The 24,291-nt window shown below is 52.0% G+C and overlaps 1 protein-coding gene across 1 annotated transcript in view; it reads right to left on the bottom strand.

Annotated features, from left to right (window-relative positions):
• The window catches only part of LHX4 (LIM homeobox 4), a 50,026-nt gene that overhangs the window by 19,705 nt on the left and 6,030 nt on the right, over positions 1-24,291 (bottom strand). The window contains exon 2 of the mRNA XM_006142315.1: positions 10,736-10,907. Within this exon, the coding sequence (XP_006142377.1) occupies positions 10,736-10,907 (172 nt within the window). The remainder of the gene's footprint in view (positions 1-10,735; positions 10,908-24,291) is intronic.

Genomic DNA, 24,291 nt, shown 5'->3' with positions numbered 1-24,291 from the left:
CCCCCAGAGGGGATGGCCACACCGCAATCCCTTCTCCTCCATTCTCCTCTTGGGATCTTGGGCATGCATGCACACGTGCCTGGCGTGAGTTTTAAGTCACCGGGTCCAGGACTCAAACCACGCTTGACTACGTGGGAGTCCAGCGACATAGGCATTACGCTAACTGCTGGTCCCTCAGGTGCCACATTTTAAAAAAAGAATCATTTAATTTTATTCATTGTCATTTATTTATTTATTTATTTATTTTTGAAGGTGACCAGAGTGAGAGAAGGAAAGTGAAAAAACAAGCCACCAGGTCTGGGACTCAAACCGTAGTCGGTCATGTGACAGTCCAGTTGCCTTAACCACCACGCCATCTGCCAGCCCCAGATCTCATATTTTTAACAAGCCCCTGTATGACCTGGTGTGACTGTCCAATGGGCACCTGAAAAATCCTGGATGACAAGCTCTTGTCCTTCTGGGGGCATCTGCAGGTTGCCTGTTGCTTCTCTGAGCATCCCCCATTCTCCAAATGTGGCCTGGAAGACACCAGGGTGGGCAGGGAATAGGGCATCTGGGGACAGATCCAGCTGATTCCTGTGCTCACCTGCTGGGCTCACCCATAACGCCAGCCACTGACTCAACCCTGGTCTGAGGCTTCTCCTCAAAGTGAGGCTTCTAGGGTCCCACAAGGATGCTGGGGCCCAGAATGACAAACCAGATACAGCTCTGACAGCCCCCAGTGCAACCTGGGTCGAGAATCGGCAGGAAATGAAGGCGCTCATGGGCCCCTGAATGCGAAGATGGGGGAGAGCAAGGCCCAGAGGTGGGCCTGGGGGCTGGCAGAGGAGGAGAGGAAGGACAATGCTAGAAAAGCTTCCATGGTGCAGGGGTGAGGAAACAGGCCTCACAGAGGCAGGGGGGAGGACAGAGAGGGCCATCTGGGGCAGGGAGCCCCGGGACCTGGCACCGGAATAGCCAGGGGGTGGGGGCTGAAGAAGAGAGGGCCGAGCCTCCACGACTAAGAGAAGGGGCCTGCAGCGGCCAATGGTGCATTTCTCCTGGAGTGAAAGAACCCGCCCAGTCTTCCAGCCATCCCCAGATCCCGCTTTGCCTGAAGACTGCGCTTCCTCGGCCCAGGGGCACTCTGACTGCCAGGCTGGTTTGCAGCTATTTGGTTCTGTACAAATGCCTCCAAACCAGGGTAGTCCCTGAGCTGTGGTTTTTACCCATGGCAGGAGGCCTGGCTCTGGGAGGATGGCCGGGCAGGCGCAGTTGAGGAGTGCCGGCGGGCGACACATAATCCTTGGACTCATCACTGCCTGATATATGGCCTTGGTCCCCGGGGTACTGCCGGCCGCGTAATTGCTTCTGCCTTGATTACAGGCCGTCACAGATGACTGTGGGCTGGTCCCACCAGTGTTTGAATCTTGCAAATGTCCACATGCACAACCACTATCTGGACCATCTGATCGTTACCTTAAAAGGTTTAATTTGCTTAGCGAGGGAATTAGACTATAAACTATCCAGAAATTATGGAAAGTCACACGTCAAGAGACCCTCCCACAGTGGGCTCCTGAAGCCCATTTTGCTAGAGCGTCGTGTGTGCAAGTGTGTGCGTGTGTGCGAGTGTGTGGCCCACCAGGTGTGTAGTTGGCAGAAAGCACAGCAGCTCAGGAACCACCTGGACCCAGATTGGATCCACAACAAACCCCGGTATTGAAGCAGCCTCTCTCTTCCTGGGGCCTCAGGGACCATAAGAGCTTGAGTGACCCTATAGTCAGCGGATGGCCCCACGAGCAGGGGTGCCCCGCTTGCCAGAGCTAGGCGGCTCTGTGGAGTGCAGGCCCAGGGCTGCGGCTTCGGCTCCAGAGCTCTGATCACACAGGGAGGGGCGGCATGCAGTGAGAACAGGAGTGTCACCTCCCAGCCCATGCCCAAGAGAAGAGGTGGCATCTGTTCCAATCACTGACCTTCGACTCCACTGGACATGGCCTGATCACCGTCTCCAGGAGGCTGGACTGGCCTGAGGTGGTTCACAGCCACACTGCTCCCAGCCTCAGACCCAGGACCCCCTTCCCCCTTCCTCCTCCCTACTGAGACGCCCCAGCAGGTGGGTTCTCAGACCAGCTATGGTAACCACCCTACTGAGCACTCCTCCCCCAGCCGGCCTAGTGACTTAGAAAAGCAGGCGATGTTCCCGGTGTGGAGCGGGCCGGCGAGGCCCAGTGAGGTCGAAGCCGCAGGTTCACGCGGACCCTGGCTCCAAAGCCGAGGCTGCTCCTCTGTGAAGGCCACAGCAGAGGGCAAGGCTGCCCCTCCCTGTAGTACCCCGTGGCCTGTGGCCTTTGCACGCGGCCCAGACGAGGACGGCGCCGGGTCGGAGTGCTCTGGCTACAGCACCAGCGACGACCAGCCGCCGCCAGACTACCCCACAGCGGCCAAATGGGCACACGGGCTGGCGGCTGCTCTGGACAGCGGGATAAATCAGGGCTCCCAAGGACGCCACCTACCTGCCCTTGGCTGACAGCCACCACGACCAGGGCCAGGAGGGACAGCAGGGAAGGGTGCCTGCACAGCTCCAGCACCCCACACTCGACCCTGGGGATCACAGCACTGACCCCTCTGCTCAGCAGGCTGAGGGCCACAGGTCGGGGAGACACCAGAGAAGCGGGATGTTACAGAGAGGAATCTTGCAGGGTGGCAGCACCCTCAGAATACCTAGGCCATGCCCCGCAGCCATCCCTGGCAGGCAGATGGGAGTTGGGATCCCTGGGGGCCAGGTACAGCTTGAGGATCCCACAGACATCCTGGAAGTCTGGCTCTCGACCTTAAAACTCGCATGGCCAGCTGTGGTGTGGTAAGACAGTGCTCAGGGAAGCAAGGCCACACGGCAAAGTCCTGAGTTCACACCCCAAGGTCTCTGTGCACATGGTGTGTACCCCCCCAGGATCCTGGCTGGCTGGGGTTGGGGGTGGGCCTGAGTATGAGCACCCTGTCAGGGTGCCTCTCTCTTTCATGGAAGTAATAAGTAAAAATAAACTTAAGGGATCAGCAGATGGCATAATGGCTATGTCGCTGGACTCCCACATAGTCGACTGCAGTTCGAGTCCTGGACCCAGTGGCTTAAACTCACTCTGGGCACGTGTGGGTGTGTGCCCAAGATCCCAAGAGGAGAATGGAGGAGAAAGGACTGCAGCGTGCCCATGCCTCCCGGGGGGAGATTTCTCGCTTTCTGTCTCTCTGTCTCTCTGTCTTTCTGGTGAGCGCATGTGCCCTATAGCAAAAACCTCTCCCAAAAATAAATAAATAAATAAACTTAAAAGTAAAACAAAAAAACTGGTGTAAATGTTACCCTCTTTGATTCTATAGCTCTGTTTGCCTTTTTTAAAATCTTTTTTTGAGAGAAATTTTTGCTATAGGGCACATGCACTCGCTAGAGACAAAGAGAGACAAAGAGATAGAAAGTGAGAAATCACTCCCCATGGGGGAGGGCCATGCCACAATCCCTTGTTGTCTCCTCTAGGGATCTTGGGCACGCATGCACTTGCACCTGGCATGAATTTTAAGCCGCCAGGTCCAGGACTTGAACCATGGTCTATTACATGGGAGTCCAGCAACGTAACCATTATGCCATCTGCTGGTCCCTTCTATTTTCTTTTTAAATTTGCTATAGGGCCCATGCACTCACCAGAGAGAGACAAAGAGACAGAGGGAAAGTGAGAAAGCATCCCCCAGCATGGATGGCCATGCCATAGTCCCTTCTCCATTCTCCTCCCACGATTTGAGGCATGCATGCACACCAGCCTGGAGTGTTTTGTCAGCTGCTGGGTCTGGGACTGGAACCATGCAGTTAGCCATGTGGGACCCAATACTTAAACCACCTTGCCACGGGCTGGCCCACTATGTTTGTTTTCGCGTCACAATGGTTGCTGGTTTGTTTCCCAAATCCTCAAATAAATCATGGTGGCATGCTTATCCCGGGGCTTGTCCCTGGGCACTGCCAAGAGCCTTCCCACCCTGCCAGGCCACCGCACGCTATCATTCTCAACAGGGGCCGACAGGGTCAGCAGGTGGAGTGGTGTTAAACTCGCTGGATTCCCACATGGCTGACTGCGGTTCGAGTCCAGGACCTGGCAGCTTGCTTTCTCACTTTCCCTTTCTCTCCTTTCTCTTCTCTCTCTCTGTCTTTCTCTGGTCAAATTTAATAATAATAATAGTAATAACAATAATAATAAATGGAATTAAATAAATAAATATTTTTTTAAAAAGTCAGTCCAGCAAGAAGCTCTGAAAGCGGGTCCCCAGGGAGCCCAGAGAGGCAGAGCAGGCCCAGCCCTGAGGGAGCAGTCTGACAGCTGGTCTTTCCAGGGCTGCAGGCCAAGTGGCCACACGACAGGGCCAGGAACCCAGAGGTACTGATAGAGCATCTAGCACTGTTGTGGACACAGCTTACACACGATCCCCTGCCCAGCGTGTGGGTTAGTGTGGACTTCTCTTAGCCAGGGACCAAGGTTTGGAAAGACCCAGCTGTTATCTGCCAATGAACAGCTGAAAAACAACAGGACAAGAAACGACAGCGCCACCCAGGCTCTGCTCGGGTTCCCCAAACCACTCCGCTCACGCAATAACTCCCTTTTGCAAGATGTTCTGTGTGCCAAGAGTCTTCTAAAGCAGGTGCTATTATAATTCCCATTTGGGCGGGGGGTGGGGGGCAGCAGACGATATGAAGGTTAAGGCGCTGGATCCTACATGATTGGCTGGGCAATTCGAATCCCAGGCCTGGCAGCTTGAAAATCATGCTGGGCACTTGGACATGCCCAAAAACCCAGGAGGAGACTGGAAGAGAAGGGACTTCAATGTGGCGATCACTCCCCCTGCTCACCGCCCTGTGATGTTTTCTCGCTCCCCCTCATTCCCTTCTCACGTGCCTTATTACAAAACTAAACAAACAAACAAAACTTCCCATTTTTTTCCTGAAGAGGACGCTGAAGCTCAGAAATGTTAAGGAACTTGCCTAAGGACATCCACCTGGCCCCTGACAGGACCAGAGCCAGAACCCAGTCCTCGGAGCAAAGAACCTATGCTCCCTGCTCCATGTTTCAGAGCAAAGGAGCTGCTGGGGCTTCTCCCAGGACCCAAGGGTGATGAGGACGGGACCCATAAGCCCTGCTCCCAGACCCCTTCTCTCCCCAGCCCTGGTCCTTTGTGAGCAGACATGGCACCTCTGACAGGTTAGACACATGGTCTGGAAATGACCTGCTTAGCAAACGCAGTGCAAGGCCTTGTCCTCCCCCACCCCCCAGCTTGCGATTCACAGTGTAACAGGCCTTGGAATGTCCTTGCTCTCCTGGGGCTTCAAGTCCCCACGGGACTCAGGACAAATCGTGCCCCCCTGTGCTGCCAGAGTCAGCGCAGCACCTCTCCCCTCCTGCCTCAGAATTTGATTTCTGTCGGAGAAAAGACAGCCAAGGGCCCAGGAAGCAAAACCAATAAATAACAGCAAAAGTCACTTACTATTGCTGAGCAAGACACAGTTCAACAGTTCAAAAACAAAAATGCAACAACCACAGAGTACAGGCTCCCGGTACCTCTTTGTCCATGCACACACCAACATCGCCCTCTGCTGCCAGTCACCAGTATTACATCTCCCTGGGTCCTCCAGACCTCAGGTTCCCCCACCCCCCACTTGTGAGGGGTTGCACACTTCCAGGAGACCCTCTTGGCATTACCCTCCTCGATTTTCAAAACTTCTGAGAGTACGAAGTAGAGGCTGCCCCCTGCAGTGGCTCTGCTGCTCCCACAGGCACAGAGGAAAATTTCTCCAGCCTCAGGGCCCATGCACAGCGCCCTAGCCTGCCTTTTCACAGTGCATAAAGGAGAGGTCCTTCCTGGCTCTGCCCAGTACTTCCCCAAGTCCCAAAGTTGACAGCATTCTGGGGCCCAATGGGTGAATTTAAGTACAGAGTCTAAAAACTTCCCAAAAAGTGTCCATGATGAAGAAACTTAAAGTTTTGGGGGACAAAATTAACCTCATACTGTAATTCCATTTTTCCTTAGACTTTTTTTTAAAGAGATTTTTGGTATAGGGCATGTGTGCTCCCTGAGAGACAGAAAGTGAGAAATCCCTCCTCCCATCAACGGGGGATAGCCATGCTTCAATCCCTTCTCCATTCTCCTGGATTTTGGCACACATGCCCACGTGCTCAGCATGAGTTTCAAGCTGCTGGGTCCGGGACTCTAACCATGGTCAGCCACGTGGGAGTCCAGTGCCTTCACCACTACGCCACCTGCTGGCCCATCCACAGACTTTTTAAAGTCTCCTCGTACATCACCTGCCATTCCTCTCAAGAGGTTGCCACAGATGTGACGTTTGCAGCCAAGTGTGAGACTGAGGGACCCAGGGTTCCGGGTCTGCCCCTCCCACCCACCTCGCATGCTCTTTCTGCTTACAGCACCCCACGGCGTGTGTGCCCCACTGCACCATCGGAAAGCAGGTGCCGGGTGACATTTAATGAGCTCTGAGAGGGCAGCAGGTCCCCAAGTTCCTGGGGGCAGAAGGCGAGCGAAGCCCCTCGCGGGTTGTTTCCTCCTGCAGTGCGGGGCCTGCAGCTGTGCCTTCCTGGACCAGGCAGCCCCGGTCTCAGGAGGGGGTGGGGGTGCTGGTTGCCTTTAAATCCACGGCCCCCACTGGGACCTCAGAGCCACTGGGGTGCCATCTCTGATGACCCACCACTGGCAGGGGAATTGCTTTAAATCCCATCTTGCGGAGCACCCCACCCCCCAGCCCAGGCCCGATCTGTGGCAGCTCCTCCCCTTCACTACAGGTGGCCCAGAAGTGATGCAGCTGGACCCCCCAAGGAAGGTGCATGGTTCACGTCCCTGAACCTTCCTACACACCCAGGTGGGCGCCATGACCAGGTTGGCTGAGGTCGGCATGGCCTGTGGCAGGAGGACCCTGCTGGAGGTGACTGTCTCTCCCCCCGACCCCCTCCAGGGAAGAATTGAGTACACTTTAGAATAGAAACAGAACAGGATTGGCCCGGGGAGTGGGTGTCCCGTGAAGCAGGGCGGCCCTGGGAGGAGGCGGTCACTACAGCTCAGTAACCAGCTGCGCCTGACCAGGGCAGTCTGGGACCCCGGAACTGCAAGCCGCCTTACAAGACAGAAGCTGGTCCCTGGCGCTCCTGTGAATCCGTTACGTTACGGACTCCTCGTTGCAACAAGCCAGCATGGCCCCTGGGCCAGGCTCAGGGCCAGGTGTGCCTGCTGGCAAGAGGAAAATGAGGAACATGGCGGCCCTCTCCTCGACCAACCCGGGAGACAGAGCAGGTGCCCGGGCAGGCGCTACGACAGCACGCGCTGAGTCATGGGGAGAGAGAAGGAAGGGTGGCCTGCCTGGAGGCTCTGGCAGCCGTGGAGGGTGGGAGCCCTGGGGAGCGACAGCACCTCCTCCTGGTGGGGCGAGGGAATGCAGCGGGTGGACGCCAGCACTGAGGAGAGCAGTGAGCCCTGAAGGGAAGGAGCCGGAGGGAGCCTCTGATGGCCTGAGGGCCCTGTGGGGGACTAGGGCAGGGTCGGCTGGGCTGTGAAGGGAATAGCTCATTGGCTTGTGGGCAACAGGGAGGTGAGCGAAGGTCTGAGCAGAAGGTTACTGCTGAGGGAGGCCCAGGGAGGATCTGGATGTGGGGAGCCCTCCAGGATCACGGAGACCCTTTTTCTCAGTATGACTTCTCCAGATCCCACCCCACCTGCACTGCCACCACCTCCCTCGCCACCCGCCTTTCCCCAGAGCCCAAGCCTGCAGTCCAAAAAGTGTCAAGTTGTTCTGTTTTTGTTTTGTTTTGTTTTTTTAATTTGCTAAAAGTGAGGAAGTATCTGCCACGGGGAATAGTGGCCCACAATCTCTCCTCCATTCTCTTCTCAGGACTTAGGCATATGTGCCCAGAGTGCTTTCAAGCCGGCTGGTGCAGAAGCCAGCTACACAGTCAGCCATGTGGGACCAGACGCCTGAGCTATGGGTTAGCTCTCGTTTTTGTTTTTAAGTTTACTATTTCTTCCACAAGGAGAAACACAAAGAAGGGAGAGGAAAACAGGCACCCCAACAGGGTCCTCACATCACAATCCAACCCCCAGTCCCAGCCAGCCCAGATCATGGGTGTAGGGCGCGCCAGCACAGCAAGCACAGGCAGGTCTCGGGCTCTGTGATGGTGCTGGAATCAGAAGGGTGCTCTCTGGCAGCAAAGCCCTGGGTCGTCGGCCCTGATGGGCTTTGCCTGTTCCCCGTGGGCTGCCCTGACCTGCTGGGACGAACCAGCCAGAACCCCCGACAGGAACATCTCAACACCTGCCTGGTCCCTAGAGGAGCAAGAAGGCATCGTGGCCTCTTGTCTTGCCCTGGAGCTCAAAGGGACAAACCTGAGGATGGGGGACACTGCCCCGATGACAGCTGCAGGGGCGGCAAACCCAGCGCCCAGGCCAGACCTCCCTGCCCACCCTTCCTTCCTGCCACACACGTCCGTGTTAGCAGGGGCACACAGGTACACGATACATGAGTCCTCACAACAGGCTCCCCATCCAGGGGATGTCACAAAGGGCACTGTGACTTTGGCCAGTGCACCACAGAGGACGAAGACAGAGGCAAACTCTCATTGTCCCCTAAGAAGGCAGTGTTGGGGGACACAGAACTGCATGAGTGTCAGAATGAAATAAACCAGGCAATGGTCAGGGACAGGGAGGATCAGGATAGAGGGGAGCGGGGGAGCAGTACCCAAACCTTAGGGAGGAACCAAAGACCCTCCTGTCCACCCCAGGGGCCTGCTGGGTGTGCCTGCATCAGCAGCTACCACCCCGCCTCCTGATCACACATGTGCGTGCATGTACGCACCACACACACAGACACCCATCCTGGAGGAAGCAGCAAGTAGTTGACCAAAGTGTGATGGTGACAATGAGTGCCACCCTCTGAACCCAGCCAGGGAGGCAGCCTCAGTCAGTATCAAGACTTTTTTGGGGCCAGCAGGTAGCGCGGTGCTTAAGGCATTGGACTCCCATATGGCCCACTGCAGTTCGAGTCCAGGATTGGCGGCTTGCTTTCTCACTTTCCCTCTTTCTCTCTCTGTCTCTCTCTCTAGTGAGTATGTATGCCCTATAGCAAATTAAATAATAATAATAACTTTTTAATTGTAGAAGAGACTTTTTTTATTGTGCTCTTCAAATCATATTGCACTAGAGAAATGTGAGGAGCCTTAGAAATTCCAATCGCTTCCTCCCTGCAATTACGTCATAGGAGGAGTTGCGAGAAACGGGCTACGTCAGTGTCAGGGCCTCAGTTTCTCCCCAGCTCTCCTCCCTGTCTCCAAGGCCCCCACCTGCAGGAGGGTGTGCGATGCCGCTCCGGGTGGGGGCATCACGCTGCCTTGTCCAGGCCCTGGCAGCCTCCCGGCAGCCCCACCCTGCCCAGAGCACCCAGGCTCGGTGTGATTGAGCGCAGCTCAGAGTCACCAGTCAGTGACCCCACCTCCAGTTCTTGGCTTGGCTGTCGCTGGCTGGTCCGTGTCAGCTGAGGCGCCGGCCTAAGTGCCTGGGTAATAGATTGTGGGAGAGAAGTCCCAGGCTAAATGCCACAGAAAATAAATTCTAGGAGGTCTCCTCACTGTGACCTGAAGTTCCTACAGGACTTTTCCGACGGGCCCAACCCGAATGAGAAGTCCAGGACAGTCTTGAGAGCCCTCAGGAGGGCATCAGGTGCTGTCCTGAGGACTTAAGGCAGGGGGACCTAGTTACAGTCATTGAATGGGCCGGCAGGTGGCATCGTGGCTGAACGCGATTCGGGTCCTGGACCTGGCAGCTTGCTTTCTCACTTTCCCGCTCTCTTTCTCTCTCTCACTCTGTCCCTCTCTGGTCACATTAAAATAAATAAACAAAGTGAAATAAAATAATTAAAGTCATTGAATGTCTCACAACGGTCAGGCTCCCATGGCAGGATGAACTAACATGTACAGCTAGTATCTCCAGCCCTTTTACTTTGTATTTAAAAAAGAAAAAAGAGGCAGCACCAACGATAAAGAACAAAAGCATTAAAGAACTGATGACAACCCTACGGAGTAAGAACTGTCATTAGCAGCCCCCTTTACAGACACCGAGACTGAGGCACAGGGAGTTCATCAACTTTCCCAAGAGCACGCAGGAGCCAATAAGAGCTGCTAAGCCAGGCGGGGTGCAGGCTCAGACGGTCACCCAAAACTGCCTCTTCATCATGTTTCCGTTTAAAGTGATGACACTGACCAGCCGAGGCCAGCTGGGCTCCTGCCAGGCGCAACTCTCCCAAGCCTGAGAGGGAGGCCCTTGACACAGCCTGGGGAAACAGCCTAGACTCCCCTAGAGCAGGCATACACCTACGGCTCCCAGCCGAAGGTCTCCAAAGATACAGCAAGTGCTGGAGGCATCAGGTCACCGAGACAGAAAGAGCGACTCCTTGGGGGATTTGCAGAGATGCCCGGGGAGCCCCTAGAGAAGCCCAGCCTGTGCCCCCCACTGATTCCCACCACCACCCCTTGCAAAGTTCAGGGGAGGCAGAGTCCTGGCCCTTGGGCAGTGGTCATAAGGGGGGCATCAGTGAGGGCATGCCCTTGTCACCAGGATTCACCCATCACAGCCTGGTGGCACCTGCACTTCCTCACTGCAAACTCCCCATCACTGCAGGGGCAGTGGCGGCTGGGGTGGAGAGGCGGCCACGGCCAGGGCTCCGACTTACTTGAAGAAGTCCTCCTTGCAGTAGACGCTCCCGGCCCTGGAGAAGCACCTGTCCGCCAGCTGCATCTGGCAGTCCGCGCACTTGAGGCAGGAGCTGTGCCAGTGCCTGTCCAGGACCTTCAGGATGAACTTGTCCAGGATATGCTGGTTGCAGCCAGCGCACTGGGGGATCTCTGCAGGACAGGAGAGAGAGAGGCAGCGTCAGCTTTCTGTGAGCCGTCAAGACTGGCCCGTGCTGACGCCTTCCCGTGCCACCCGCGGGGCCCAGACGGGACTGCGCAGATCTGTACAGGTGGCACCCTGTGGTCGGGGAGGTTCGGCAGCTGCTGTGTGCTGCCCAGGCTGTGTGCTCTGGCCCAGAGGGGCCACCTGTGCCTAAGAGGCTCATGAGGCTGGCAGAATCAGCTCACCCAGTTTATGCCAACTGCAGTTCCACAGCCGAGAGGCCAGGGAGGCCCAGCGATGGTCACCTCTGCATCCACGTCGTTCTACTACTGGGGAGAAGCTGTGCTGAGAACAACCCCCAAAGTGGACCCTGCCTAGGCACAGACTGGGAGGCCAGCTGGCCTGAAAAGCACGTGATGTGTGTGTGTGTGGTAGGGGGGCGGGGGGTTGGCCAGGGCCCAAGCCTGAGTGCTTCTGGAGGGAGAACCTCAATATTTCAAAGAACTGCCATAGAGGCCACGGACTGACTCAGTTAATATCCCCTCCTCACGTGCCTTCCCGTGCCATAGACAGGAGAGCTGGAAACTACCTTTCAGGGCCGCCCATAGCCTAGTGGTTAAGGGAGCCGGATCCCACACGGCTGACCATGGTTCGAATCAAGGCCTAGGAGCTTGAAAAACATACTGGGTGCGTATGCCTGCATACCCAACATGCTGACAGAATGGAGAAATGGAAGAGACTGCAGCAGGACCACGCCCCACTGGGGACTGCTTTCTCTCTGTCTCTCTCTCCCTCCCTCTCTCTGTTTTTCTCTGGTGAGCCCAAGTGCCTTCTGGCAATTGGAAGGAAAACACTTTTGCAGGTGCCCTTGCAGTTCAGGCTGTGAGTGTGACTTAGGGTCTGTTAGTCAGCTGCACTTAGGGGAGACCTGAATTCAGAACCGAGTTGAACACAGAGACGGCTGAGGGGCAGGCTCTCGTCACGCTGGTGTGGGTATTGGCGGGGGCTCGGAGGTGTCGAGGTTGTAATGTCCTGATTAGTCATGGCAGAGACAATGAAACTCTGGGGGCTGAAAGCTATTCCTGGAAGCTCAGCCCTGGAAGCTTGGCTCCCTCAAGTTGAAAGCCACCTCATACCTGCAATTAGTCATTTTCCATTTAAATAGTAAAAATGGAGTCTGTTGTCTGCAACTGAACCCTAACCACTGCCCCATCCAGTTCCTATCCGAGGTCTCTCTCCCTGCCATCCCATCTTTACCAAGAGTTTGATTGGGGGCTGGGAAGTATTTTGAATGATTGAATATTTCAAATCCACAAGACGGTTAGGCTTCGATGGTCGGATGAACTAACATATAGTGCTAGTACCTCTAACCGTTTTACCCTGTACTGTTAAGAAAAGAAAGAACAGTAACAATGACAGGGAACAAAAGCATTGAAGCGCAAGCATTCATCTCCCCACAGCATCCTCCTGATACTGCCTGTCGGCAGAGGAGCAACTCCAGGGGGAGTTCTGGACCTGGCAGCTTGCTTTCTCTTTTATTATACATAACACTGCTCTTTCTTTTTCTTTTTCTTAGACTTGCCAGAGGTTTGTGCACTCGCCAGAGAAAGAGACTGAGAAGGCACTCCCCTTCCCACCCAGTGGTGCACAGTCATGCCGCAGTCCCTTCTCTTCCATTTCTCCATCCTGCACGGATTTGGGGCATACATGCATATGTGCCTTGTGTACTTTTCAAATCCCCAGGGCCAGGATTTGAACCACAGAAGTCATGTGTGGTCCAACTCCCTTAACCCATGAACACTTTTGCTAATTGTTTATCCACACAGTCTTTCCCAAGCTGGGATCCTTAGAGGCAGGGACAGTGTTTCTTTCTCAGCTTTGCATCTTCACGGCCTAGCAGAGCCTGGACCACAGGGTAACCCACAGAGGCTTATCACTGCTCAAATCCTCTCTACGAAGCTCGTTTAGAAACAGTTCTTCACTACTTTCCCCTGCACATTTCAAAACACCAACAACGTTCTAAAACTAAATCTCACGACACATCAGCGTTTCTTGACTCATATCACATTTGTTAGTTGGGACAGAATTTTAAGACATTCACATAAGGGAATGAGCCTCAAAGCACTGGGGAAACTTGAACACACCAAAACCTGCGCAGAGAAAGCTTCAGCTGTGCTAAGGTGTTTGCACTTGAGATGCACAGACAGGCTCATCAGAGGCTCACTCAATGCTCCCACTAGTTCTGTCTACACAGGTCCTGGCACCCAATGCACCCCTATCCAGGCTACTCCCTTTATGACCTGAGTAGCCACCATCCTTTGCCTGAAAGTCGCGGCCCTCAGTGGACCCCTTGCCTTTTGATCTCTTTCTCAAGTCAAACAGCCTCATGAAAACCAGCAGGAGTCACAGTGAGGTAGAAATCTGTAGGTATCTGCTAATTGTCCCAGTTCATAGAGGACATAAAAACAACTTCAGAGACCAGCAGGTGGCGTGGTGGTTAAGGTGCTGGAATTCCCATATGGCTGACCACAGTTTAAGTCCCGAATGTGGTGGCTTGCTTTCTCACTCTCTCTCTCTCTTTTTCTCTGGCAAAACTCATGTGAAAAAATAAGAATAATAAATTAATTAAAAATAAATAAATAATTCTTTTTTAAAAAATGCAGAAGATTTCATCTTTGAGAAAGAAACTGTTCGGTAAGTAGTTATCCCAGAGTCCCACGTGGGCGGCAAAGTGCTAAGCCCGTGATGGCTGCATGAATTTCCTTCTAAGAAGGGGTAGTGGATTCTGGAACCAAACTGCCTGAGCCTAAATCCTGGTTCTCTTTTCATCAGAGACAGAAAGAGAGCATACTTCCAGGGGGGAAGGTCATGCCACAACCCCTTCTCCTCCATTCTCCTCCTGGGATTTGGGTGTATGTACAAGCACCTTGCATGCTTTTCAAGCCACCAGGTCTGGGACTTGAATTGCACAGTCGGCCATGTGGGATCCAGCTGACTTAACCACCATGCCACAGGCTCTCCCTTTTAGCCTGGGACAAATTACTCCACCACTCTCCGCCTGAGTTTTCTCACCTGTGGAAGGGGGCGGCGATGACAGTGGTGCCTCACAGCATTACTGTGAAGAGTAAATGAATCAATCCATGTAATATTCTTGGGCCGGGCCCAGTGCACGGCAGGTGCTCAACCATGGTGCACCCTTACCTCATGGAGCCCTCGCGGGAGTCCCTGTGGACCTATGACCCTCCCATGCAGGCTCCCAGAAGGCCCTCATCACATGGCTGGGGCATAGCTGTCTGTCTCTAGTAGGTGCTCACCAGCACCCGCCCGGCCCCTCTTCAGGGGTGTACAGTCCAGGGGCGTCAGGGACTGGCAGCCATGGACACAGGGGAGGTTTGGGTGAGGAGCTGATAGCACCTGGAAGGCCTGGGAATGGGAGGGGCCATAGCCAGGAGCTCCTGTGGTGGGAAGAGTCCAGTCAGGGAGGGGGGGAGCTGGGGGAGGATAGAGTGGGACAGCTTAGGACAGGAGAGCCATGAAGGGCCCTAAAGGGGTGCAGATTCCTCCTGCACACATGACCTTTGGGACCTTGTAGGTGGCTGAGTCAGAGAAAGGTTGCAGAAAGGTGTCCAGGCAGGTGTGGAGGGGATGGGATGGGAAGGCCAGGCTTGTTAAAGTCGGGGTCAAGCTCAGACCCACGCCTGCCTTTGTAGGGGAGGCCTGCGAACTCAGAAGCCCTCCCAGCTCAGGAAAGCATTTAAGAACAAAGGGGTGCTGAGCAGCAGGAAGGCGTGAGCAAGGCCCTCCATGCTCCATCACTGAGCAGCATGGGGGTGCCTGCACTGAGCCCCTGAAAGCTGGGGGGGGCTCTTTGTGTGAACAAACAAACGGCTGGCCTGGCTGAGGGCTGCAGGGAAGGCCAACGGATCCCTGGAGCACCTCCCTCAGCAGGGTAAGGAGGGCCACAAGTTTCTGCCTAACTGCTGCGATTGGGCCTGCCCTCCGAGGAAGGATCAGGCTGTATTTCTCCTCCCAACCACAAATGCATGGGATGAGGGTGAGGGTGTATGCCCATAAAATTCATTTCGAGCAAGGTATCTACCAGGAGCCTTAATATGATGAGCATCTGAGAGAGAATACATTAGGGTTGATGTATGCGGGGGATTTCACAGCCTGCAAGCAGAGACAACCTCCCGTCCAGGAACGACACAAAGCAGACAGACCAGCCATTCCGGCTTCCAGCCTGGAGGAGACGCTTCAGCAGGGTCAGGCCAGGCTGTTCAAACTAGGACTCCTCACAGGGCCTAGGAACTAAATCGGGGTCCTCGGGTTTGGCAAAAACATGAGGGCCATAGTAAGGGTGCCTGTTAGGTTAAAAAATAAAAATCGTTCCCATTGCCGTCCTCTATTTTGATGAGAGAGAGAGAGAGAGAGGGAGGGAGGGGAGTGAGAGTTGTTTAAACAAAGATCATTTAGAAACAGTCTAAAAGAGTCATAATACACCAATGTACATGCCCGCTCTGTGTCAGGACTTGAGAATGTAAGGCCCCAGTCATCCACGCAGCTCAGTGAGGAAGGTATTATCGCTGTCCCCACTTCACAGATGACAGAACTGAGCCTCAAAGAGGTTGAGTCCTGAGCCCAAGGTCCCACAGTGCAAGAGCAAGATTTGAACCCACAGCCCATGTCGCTGCTTTCCATAAGATGGACTGACCTTACCTGAGAGCTCAAGAGTCTGCACCACCTCATCTGGCTCGATCCCGTCCCTTTATAGAGGGAAATGGAGGCGGGGAAATAACATCAAAGCCGCTCCGTGTGCACTGGCATCGGAGTGGGTGAGCCACCTGCCTCCCGTGTCCCCAGCCTTTGGGCACATGGCGATGTTTGAGACACAAAGTTACATCCTTTGGGCAGAGTGTATCTGTGTCAAGTGGTGCGTCATCTGATGCCCAGGAGAGGGCTGGGAGGAGGAGCCCCCCTCTGTGGATCCCCAGCACCCAGCTGCAAGGTGCAGGCTTGTTAACAGCATTGGCCAAGTTCAGACCCATCTCTGCATGTTGCGTGTGTCGGGGAGGATCCTGGGGCGAGGGGGGCTCTGGACTCAGACTCCACACTTCAGGCCATGCAGCCCCCATTAAGCAGTTAGTGAGAAATATCTGGAAGTTTTTAATAGAGCAACACCATATGTATGACTCTACCTTCTCCCTACAATAAATCGTGATTTTTTAAAATATAATTTGGACAGCATGTATAGGATAGAACTCATATATGTTTCCCAACAGAAATAAAGATCAAACCAAGGTTTTTAAGGGGAGGGCCAGAGGAGACATGGCAGGGAAGGCTGCAGGATCCCATGTGGCCGACTGTGTGGTTTGAGTCCTGGACGTGGCGGCTTGAAAAACACGCTGTGTGTGAGTGCTTGCATGCTCAAAATCCTGACAGGAGAATGAAGGAGAAGGGATTGCAGTGTGGCCATTTCTCACTTTCTCTCTCTGTGTGGGTGAGCACACATGCCCTAGAGAAAAAATAAATAAATAAGGGGCAAAAGGATTTCCAGATCCCTAATAAACTCAACATACTCTCCACAGTATTGGGTATAACGAAATTCCACTTTAACCCCTGGAATTGGAGCAAATCTATGCAGCCAGGAAAGCCAGAATTGGATCCATAAACTCAGTTCCAATACAAGGAGTCCGTTCACTTCCAATGAAAGTTTTTAACTTCTTGTGCACAGTGTTCTGTGGCCATGTTCTCTGCAGAGCTCTGCAGAGGGTAACTTGGGTGTGCAAGGACAGTGACACTCCTGGCACAGCCAAGGGACCCATGGAGATGCTGGGTCACAAGGCATGATCCTCTCCCCACCCACCAGAACTTTCCGGATCCTGCAGTGACACGGCTCGAGGCACAGACCCAAGAGAGCACCTACACATCCACATGCAGACACCCTCACGCACACTCAATACACACGCAGACAGATGTACACACATATGCACACACACACACGGATAACACAGAGGGACACACGTATGCAGAGAGAAACACACCCAATCCCAAAGAAACACCTGGGACTCCTTCACTTACACATATAGAAAGGCACGCCCCACGTTTACATATACACACATTTACATGTATTCAGAGACACGCATGCACTGCACAGACATGCACATACACGCATATATGTACATACAAACACATGTAACACAGGTACTTATACAAACGTGTGCACACATATATATGTCTATACAAACACAGAGATGCACACATGTAACACAGGTACTTGTACACACACAAATACGTGTACACACACACGCACACACATTCTCATACCTAGGCTAAGGCATTGCTATTCTGGAAAAAGCCTATACTGAAATCAAGCTGGTCTATGAAAGGAAGCCCTGGCAAAAAGAGAGAGCCGTCCCAGGCTGGAGCGGTGGGGCAGCAGGGAGGCAGTGAAACCGAAAGCTAGGAGGAAAAGAAACATCTTCTCAGGTGCTTGTTTTTGGAAGGGGCTCAAAAATAAATGAGAGATTTTTTTTTTTAATTTCAGTTCTGCTTAGAGTTTAGATTTTCTTTTTTTCTTTTTCTTTCTTTCTTTTTTTTTTTTTGAGAGATTTTTGCTATAGGACATATGCATTTGCCAGAGAGACAAGGAGAGAGAAAGCGAGAAATCCAGAGGGGGGATAGCCACACTGCAATCCCTTCTCTTCCATTCTTGCGGGGTTTTGTGAGTTTTAAGCTGCCAGGTCCAGGACTCATACCATAGTCCACTACGGGGGAATCCAACAACGTAACCATTACACCACCTGCTAGCTCCTAGAAATTTCAAATCTTTATGCCTGCCAAATTGTTACAATAAATCCCAGACTAGAGTCAGACCTGGGTTTAGAGCCTGCCCCTACCCTGTACATAATCTTGGGCAAATTATTTAACCTCTGGAAGCCTTGGCTTTTCTTATCTATAAAATGGGGATAATAACAACAGCCTCTTGGGGGCGCTGCCTCCTCCTCCCTCGCCTCCTGGCCAGTCAGCAAGGAGATGCACTTATACGGCCAGAGTGTACAAGAATTAGGTCAGGCTTCATTATCTCCCAGTACACCTTTTTCTCCCTCACTGCCCCCCGCAAAACACCCAAAATTCTCTCCCCTGTTTTTATTCTAAAGCATCCAGAAGACGTACACTCCTTTCTAATCGGCATCATCTCAGTGCCCAAACGACAGATAATGCAACATTATAAGGGTTGTCTTTTTAGAATAAAAAAGAATCTACAGATTCTTTCCTCCACAAAATGAAAGCAAATTTCCAAACCTTGGTCTCCTCCCCACATAGGAATGGTGGAACCAGGAGGCTGAGGCTCCCCACGGCCTGACCACGCTGTGGCTGTGATGTGTTCAGGTAAGACTGCACGGGGTTCAGATGAACACTTGAGGCTTCTGACGTTTTTCTTCAAGACATCCTAATACTCAAAGAAAAAGTGTGGGGCCATCGGTGGCATGGTTGTTAGGGCTCTGGACTCCCACATGGCTGCCAGGGATTCGAGTCCCAAACCTGGTGACTTGTTTTCTCACTTTCCCTCTCTCTCTATCTCTGGTTGAATTAAAAATAATAATAATATTAAATAATTCTTTTTTTAAAAAAAGAAAAAAGAAAGAAAGAAAAAGTGACTACTTATTTAATAAGAAATGGCCCCAGACCCTTGGGCAAAAGCCATAATCTACTTCCACATCTAGGAAGCTTATAAAACCCACGTGATGGCCAGCCCTCAGCTCACCAAAGGACTGTGTTAGGAACACATGGGGCTTGTTTTTCAGAGCGCTTAGCAGAACATAGATTCCACTTTTAAACCCCCAAATTTCTCTAATAGTGAAGCGTCAGAAAGCAGGGATGTAGAGATCCCAAAGTCCAAATTCCCCACACCCCTCAGGGATCTGTAAGTCTCGTGCATTTTAATGCCCCACTCACGTTTCTTCATTTCCAAGAAACTGCTCTCAAGGAACCAGGGGCCACCACGAGACCTTTCACAGAGGGTTTGTGTTTGTTTGATCGATTTTAATTCTTTGAAAAATGGTGTTTTCTATCTGTTGGGTCACAGAAGATCAACAGGGTGAAGAGAAAAAAAAAAAATCCACTAGAGAAACTAAAACTGGAAGCAACGCAACTGACAGGGACTAAAATGTCTTTAAGAAAGTGCACCTTTCTGGAAAAATGAATCAAAATTTTGGATATTTTCATTAGAACCATACAGTGGAGCATTTATATTTGAAAACTGAAATGACTTTGTACTGATAGGAATAACGTTCCTTGCACTGGGCTCTGAAACCAGATTCATGTTGTCAAATCTGGACTTTGGCGTGTGTCCTCAGAGTCCTGTGGGCGTGGCTTTCTAACTGCCTTTCAGACAGAGTTCCTCTCTCGGTTTCATAATTTGACCTGACAGCCTAATGCTCAGAACCATGTCTTCTTGCTCCTTTCAAGAAAGGGAGGCGGGATCTGTAAGAGATCCTTCCCGGGCTCCCTGCTGAGGAGGCACCTTTGCAAACACCCCAAAGCAGCTTCAGCCAGGCTTAGGAGTCCATCTGCAAAATGGGAATACGATCCTGGTCTCTGAGTACCTAAAGATCGCCAGGACGCTGAACTCTGCCGAGCACTTTCCAATCTGCATACTCATTTACTTCTCCCAGACACCTGTGAAGCAGACTTTGTCACCATGTAAAAGGCCACAAGGCTAAGGGGTTTCCCTAAGAGGACACAGTGGGGGGAGGGGGGAATTGGAGCTAGACACTTCTTTTTGTCTGGGACAGATTCTGCGACTCACAGAAGAGCTTGACTTTCACCAGCACTCAGTAACGTCAACTCCATCTGGGACTTTTGCCTCCAATCCTTTTTTGCTAGTGACTTTACTCCACTAGTAAGTTTTGTGAGCTCTGTCTTCAATAACATTTGGCTGATGCGTATTTCCAAAATCATTCCATTCTTATTTATTTGTTAAGTTTCTTTACTGATTCCTAACTGAAAGAAGCAGCCAAATGGAGCTGTCAGGAGAGACATAGACAACTGAAATATTGTGCATGGTTTTTCTTGGAATTTTCCATTTCTTTTCCCCCTGCAAGGAGAAAATAGCAGTCCAACAGCGGATATTGCTGATGCAGTTGGCTCTCTCAAGTTCCCCGAATAAGAAGGAAGGTTTAAAAAAAAACAAGGCTTGGGAAATCCTCTGGGGGGGGGGGGGGCTCACTGATGTGGCGTGGAAATGACGCATTGTAAAGCGTAGTGATGAGGACATTAGATTGTCGGACAAGCCAAGTCTAAGTCTGCATACCTGCATTTACCTGCCTAAAACCATACCTGAGTTCTAAAATAGTCAAGTCTAAGAATTTAATGGAGGCATGGTTACATTAAAAATTAAATTAATTGAAAGTCATATTACTGGATAAGGAGTTCAACAATAAAACTTTCCAATTCAAAGTTGTCAGCATCAAAGCTGACAATAAAATCTCACTTTCTGGTCACAATTCCTCTTTGAGTCACCTGGTAATTGTGACCAAAGGAACCGAGGACAGATGGATCTACAAAGTCACACACAGGGAAAGCCTGAGACCCAGGAGAGCTGGACAGAGTGACTAGATGTGTCTGGCAGTCTCCTCCCCTTCTCTTGGCTCTTTGTCATTAAAAACAGTCCATTTTAAATAGAATAATTGTTAGTTTTCTTTTTGATATTTTCACTTATTCTAAACCAGGGTATTTTGAAGAGACCATTATATAATTTTCAAAACTATTTTGTAAAATTTCATTTTCTTAATAGTAAGAACAACCTCATAACCAACACAACTGAAGCACAAAATTCCAATGTTAATTATTTAAAACTTAAGGAAAAGGCTCTCTGAACACTGGTATTTCACGACGGGTGACAGCAGCATCAAACATAGAGGACGGAGGCAGCCACAAAGACACTGGGAAAATTCTAGTGTGGGAAACTGGCATCCCATTTCAGGTAAATCATAGTCATTATCATAATTACATCCACTCACGTGCTTAAAAATGTACTAGTCTACCTGCATCTCAGTATCTAATTTTTAGTTTTTTTCTAGTTTGTCTTGACAAATGTCTAGCCACTGGGACACAAGGTCAGGAAATCTTTCACGTATTAGAAATGATCACACCTAAATTTCTTCTTGTCCTCTAGTTCCTTTCTGGAGCCTTTCAGATGGCAGGTCTTACTTGTTTTATTTGGTGGTTTAGGGTCCCTTTGAAAGTCCCCTTTGTTCCTTTTCTGCTTAGGCTATTCGAAAATAGTCCTCTTCAATACAAGGACACATTAAAAAGTATCATGGAGAGCAGGTCAGTGTTGCCACTTAGAGCCTGTAATTTGGGTAATATTTTCATAGGAGCCCAGAGGCAAAGAAAATACACAGTGATGTCTGCAGGGACAGGATTATCTTCTGGGTAATATTGTCACAGAATTAGGACTCTTCAGTAGGATATCGAATATTCTCAGTAATTGCAAATGAAGCAGAAGATGACAGTAAACAAACCCATGAGAGTGTATGGCCATGCTGCGGCCGTGTCTCTTTTTCCACTCCATTTTCGTGTTTAATCATTGCTAAATCTCCACGACGTGTTTTTCTGATGTCTCATTCTGTGGCGATAGTGCATATGGTTGGCAACCTCTCCCTCATAATAAGAAACTTTCAATTAATTTGGCTGCAAGTTTTGTCTCTATTAAGCTATTCCCAGAACCAAATCCCTTAACCCACTAACATTATAATTAAAGCAAATTATACTTTAAAGGCATCTGGGGGTGAGGTGCCGCAGTAAAACATCTGTGGCTAAATCCAGACTGACAGAGAGGATGGGGAAGGGAGAGCCTAGGAAAGAAATCCACCAAAATAATGGTAGGACTTAGGACTCACCACCCAGCATGAGTTTTCAGCCACTAATACAGTTACCCAAGGTGCATTTTCCTAGGGACAATCAATTCCAATTTTGCCAATTAAACCCAACCTATCTACCCCCTAACAGCCGTGCTTCGAAATGGTTGATTTGTGCTCCGTTTTGATTAGGACTCCTATAGAATTGAGGTTTTGTTTGTTTGTTTGTTTTTTAGGTTTTTGCCATAGGGTGAAAACCTCACAGCCGCATCTGTGTTTAGTCAAGTTCTCCCTACAACAGTAAGAACCCAGATCTGAGCTCTGTGCTCACCCCAGCAGCTGGGCTCCCACCTGGGGCTCCTAAAAGGACAAATGGGTCTCACCACTTTGCTGGACACCTGACCCCCCAGTAAAACCTCAGTGTTAGGAATTACTGCACAATCTCACGTTCCTCCCCACAGAGATTTCATGATGGAGAGAAGAGGCAGGGAAGAGGGATGCAGGGAGAGGAGGGAAGAAAGACCAGAGAGAGAGAAGATGCTGAAGCCACCAAGCCTCCATGCAATTTTACTACAAGCAGCAGACCCTGTTCACACCTATGTGATGGGCATTGCAAAGTCATTCCAGGAAGAGAGGAAAGACAGAAAATCATTACAAAAGTAAATCCCTCCCCCCACCCCAGTCATCTCCCAAACCGGAGGTCTATGCAATAATGTATCTGCTGCTACCGTGTGCTTGGGTCTGTCCCCACCCGGGCTTTCCCAGAATGGGTCATAAGACGCCTCTCCTCTCCCCATCATCTACACTGGCTCCAAGTTTCATGCCTTCCGATGCCTCTCTGCTCGCTTCTGATGAGCTTCCCTAATTAAAAGAAATGGCGCGAGGTCCCTCCGTCCCACTCCACCAACCCTCCCCCACCCGCCCTCTTTAATTGGAGGAGGACTCAAGTTTCCCAGCCAGAGAAGTCCACCAAATAGCCACCATTTCTGCCCCAAACAGGCGGCTCAATGGAGATTTCACAACGTGACCGATAGAACGGTTAATCCCCGTTAACTAATGTCCCATCCCTACGCGCCTGCGAGCGCGACTCTCTGGCCAGCACCGGGGCCCTCTGGGCTCCTCTGGTAGCGCGTGCTAAAGAGTCACTAATGGACTGTGGCGGAGTGAAAGGACACCAAAATCCGAGGCAAATGGGAAGTTAGGACAATGCAAATATTTAGGGCTTGAGGCTGTCTACACCTGGTCAGCGGGGTCAGCGGGTCACTGTGGCCCGTGTTTTTATCTACTCAATGGAAAGAAATTGCTTTGCCGGTTTTCCGCCTCCTCCGACCTCCATCTCACCTCTCGGGGAGGACTGGATTTTAAAAATCGACCCAGGTATTTGCAGTTCCGTAGGCGGTCTCCAGAACGTCTCTAGGGCTCACGCTGCCCTAATCCCTACAGCATTCAGCCTACATTCCTGCCTTAACCCCTCTTTGTTCTTGGCGTGTCCAGAGGGAGATCCTCCTGGCTTCTGCCGTCCTCCCTTCGCCTTCCTGCAGCTCCTGGGTTTTATCCTGCCCCGGCTTTTCTAGTCATTCCTTTCCTTCTTCATTAGTTTCACCCGTCTGATCCCTTTACAAGACAAATTCGCCTGCCGTCTGGGCGGGGGGGAATCTCATCCTGGATAATTGCAAACCCTGCAGGATCCGGAATGAAGCCCTCACAGAGGCTCCCGCCAGCCCTGGCTTCCCCTCTGCAGTGTGCGTGCCACCCGCGGCCAGAGCCACCTTGCCTTCCCCGGGCGCTCAGTGTCACTAATTCCCTCCCCTAAATGACATCCTCTGTGGCCCAGGTAGAGACCGCTTCTCTCGGGAGCCTGCCAACTTTTCCAGCGCTCGTCAAGGTCCGCTAAACCGGGAGCAGAACCCGGGGGCGAGGTTTCACGCCGGCAAAACGCGAGGGTCTCGCGGCCCCGCTGGTCGCTGCTTTCCGAGGAGGAGGAGCCGGCCCCGAACGGGAGCACCTCTTTCCAAGGGTTCCGATGTCACGGAAAGGCTCGTGCGGCCGGCGTCGGGGTTTAGTACTGGTTTTCGGGATGCTGGCTGCGAAATGGGCTTGGGGAAGGAAGGCGTTCAGCCCGATCTCCTCTCGAACCCCCACTCGCTGCACCTTTCCTCGAGGAAAAGGTCCCTGCCACTGTTCTAAAGGGCAGGAAACGGGTCCCGGGTTTGGCAACCCCAGCTCAGTCGGACTTCTGGGCGGCTTGGTGGAATAAGCCGGGGAAAGGGATTGGTGCAAAACGCCGAGTGGGTGGACGAAAAAGTGGGTAGACGAGGCGCAGGAACGCCGAATGCGCGGCGCGGTGAACAGACGGCCTCTTTCCTTGCCCCCTCCCTGGCTGCGACCTCTTCCGACCGTGCGGGACACGGCGCCCCAAACCCGTTGTCCTGGAAGGGGGTCCTGTCCAGGCTCTGCGTCCGGCCGAGAGCCGCCAAGAAGCTGGGCCACGCGTCGAGCGAGCGCCGGGAGCCGCGCGCCGCCCGTAGGT

Source organism: Tupaia chinensis, unplaced genomic scaffold (assembly GCF_000334495.1).
Source record: "Tupaia chinensis unplaced genomic scaffold, TupChi_1.0 Scaffold000074_1, whole genome shotgun sequence".
Classification (NCBI taxonomy): Eukaryota; Metazoa; Chordata; class Mammalia; order Scandentia; family Tupaiidae; genus Tupaia; species Tupaia belangeri.
The sequence above is the reverse complement of the archived record's forward strand: the minus strand, read 5'-3'. Positions and strand labels throughout refer to the sequence as shown.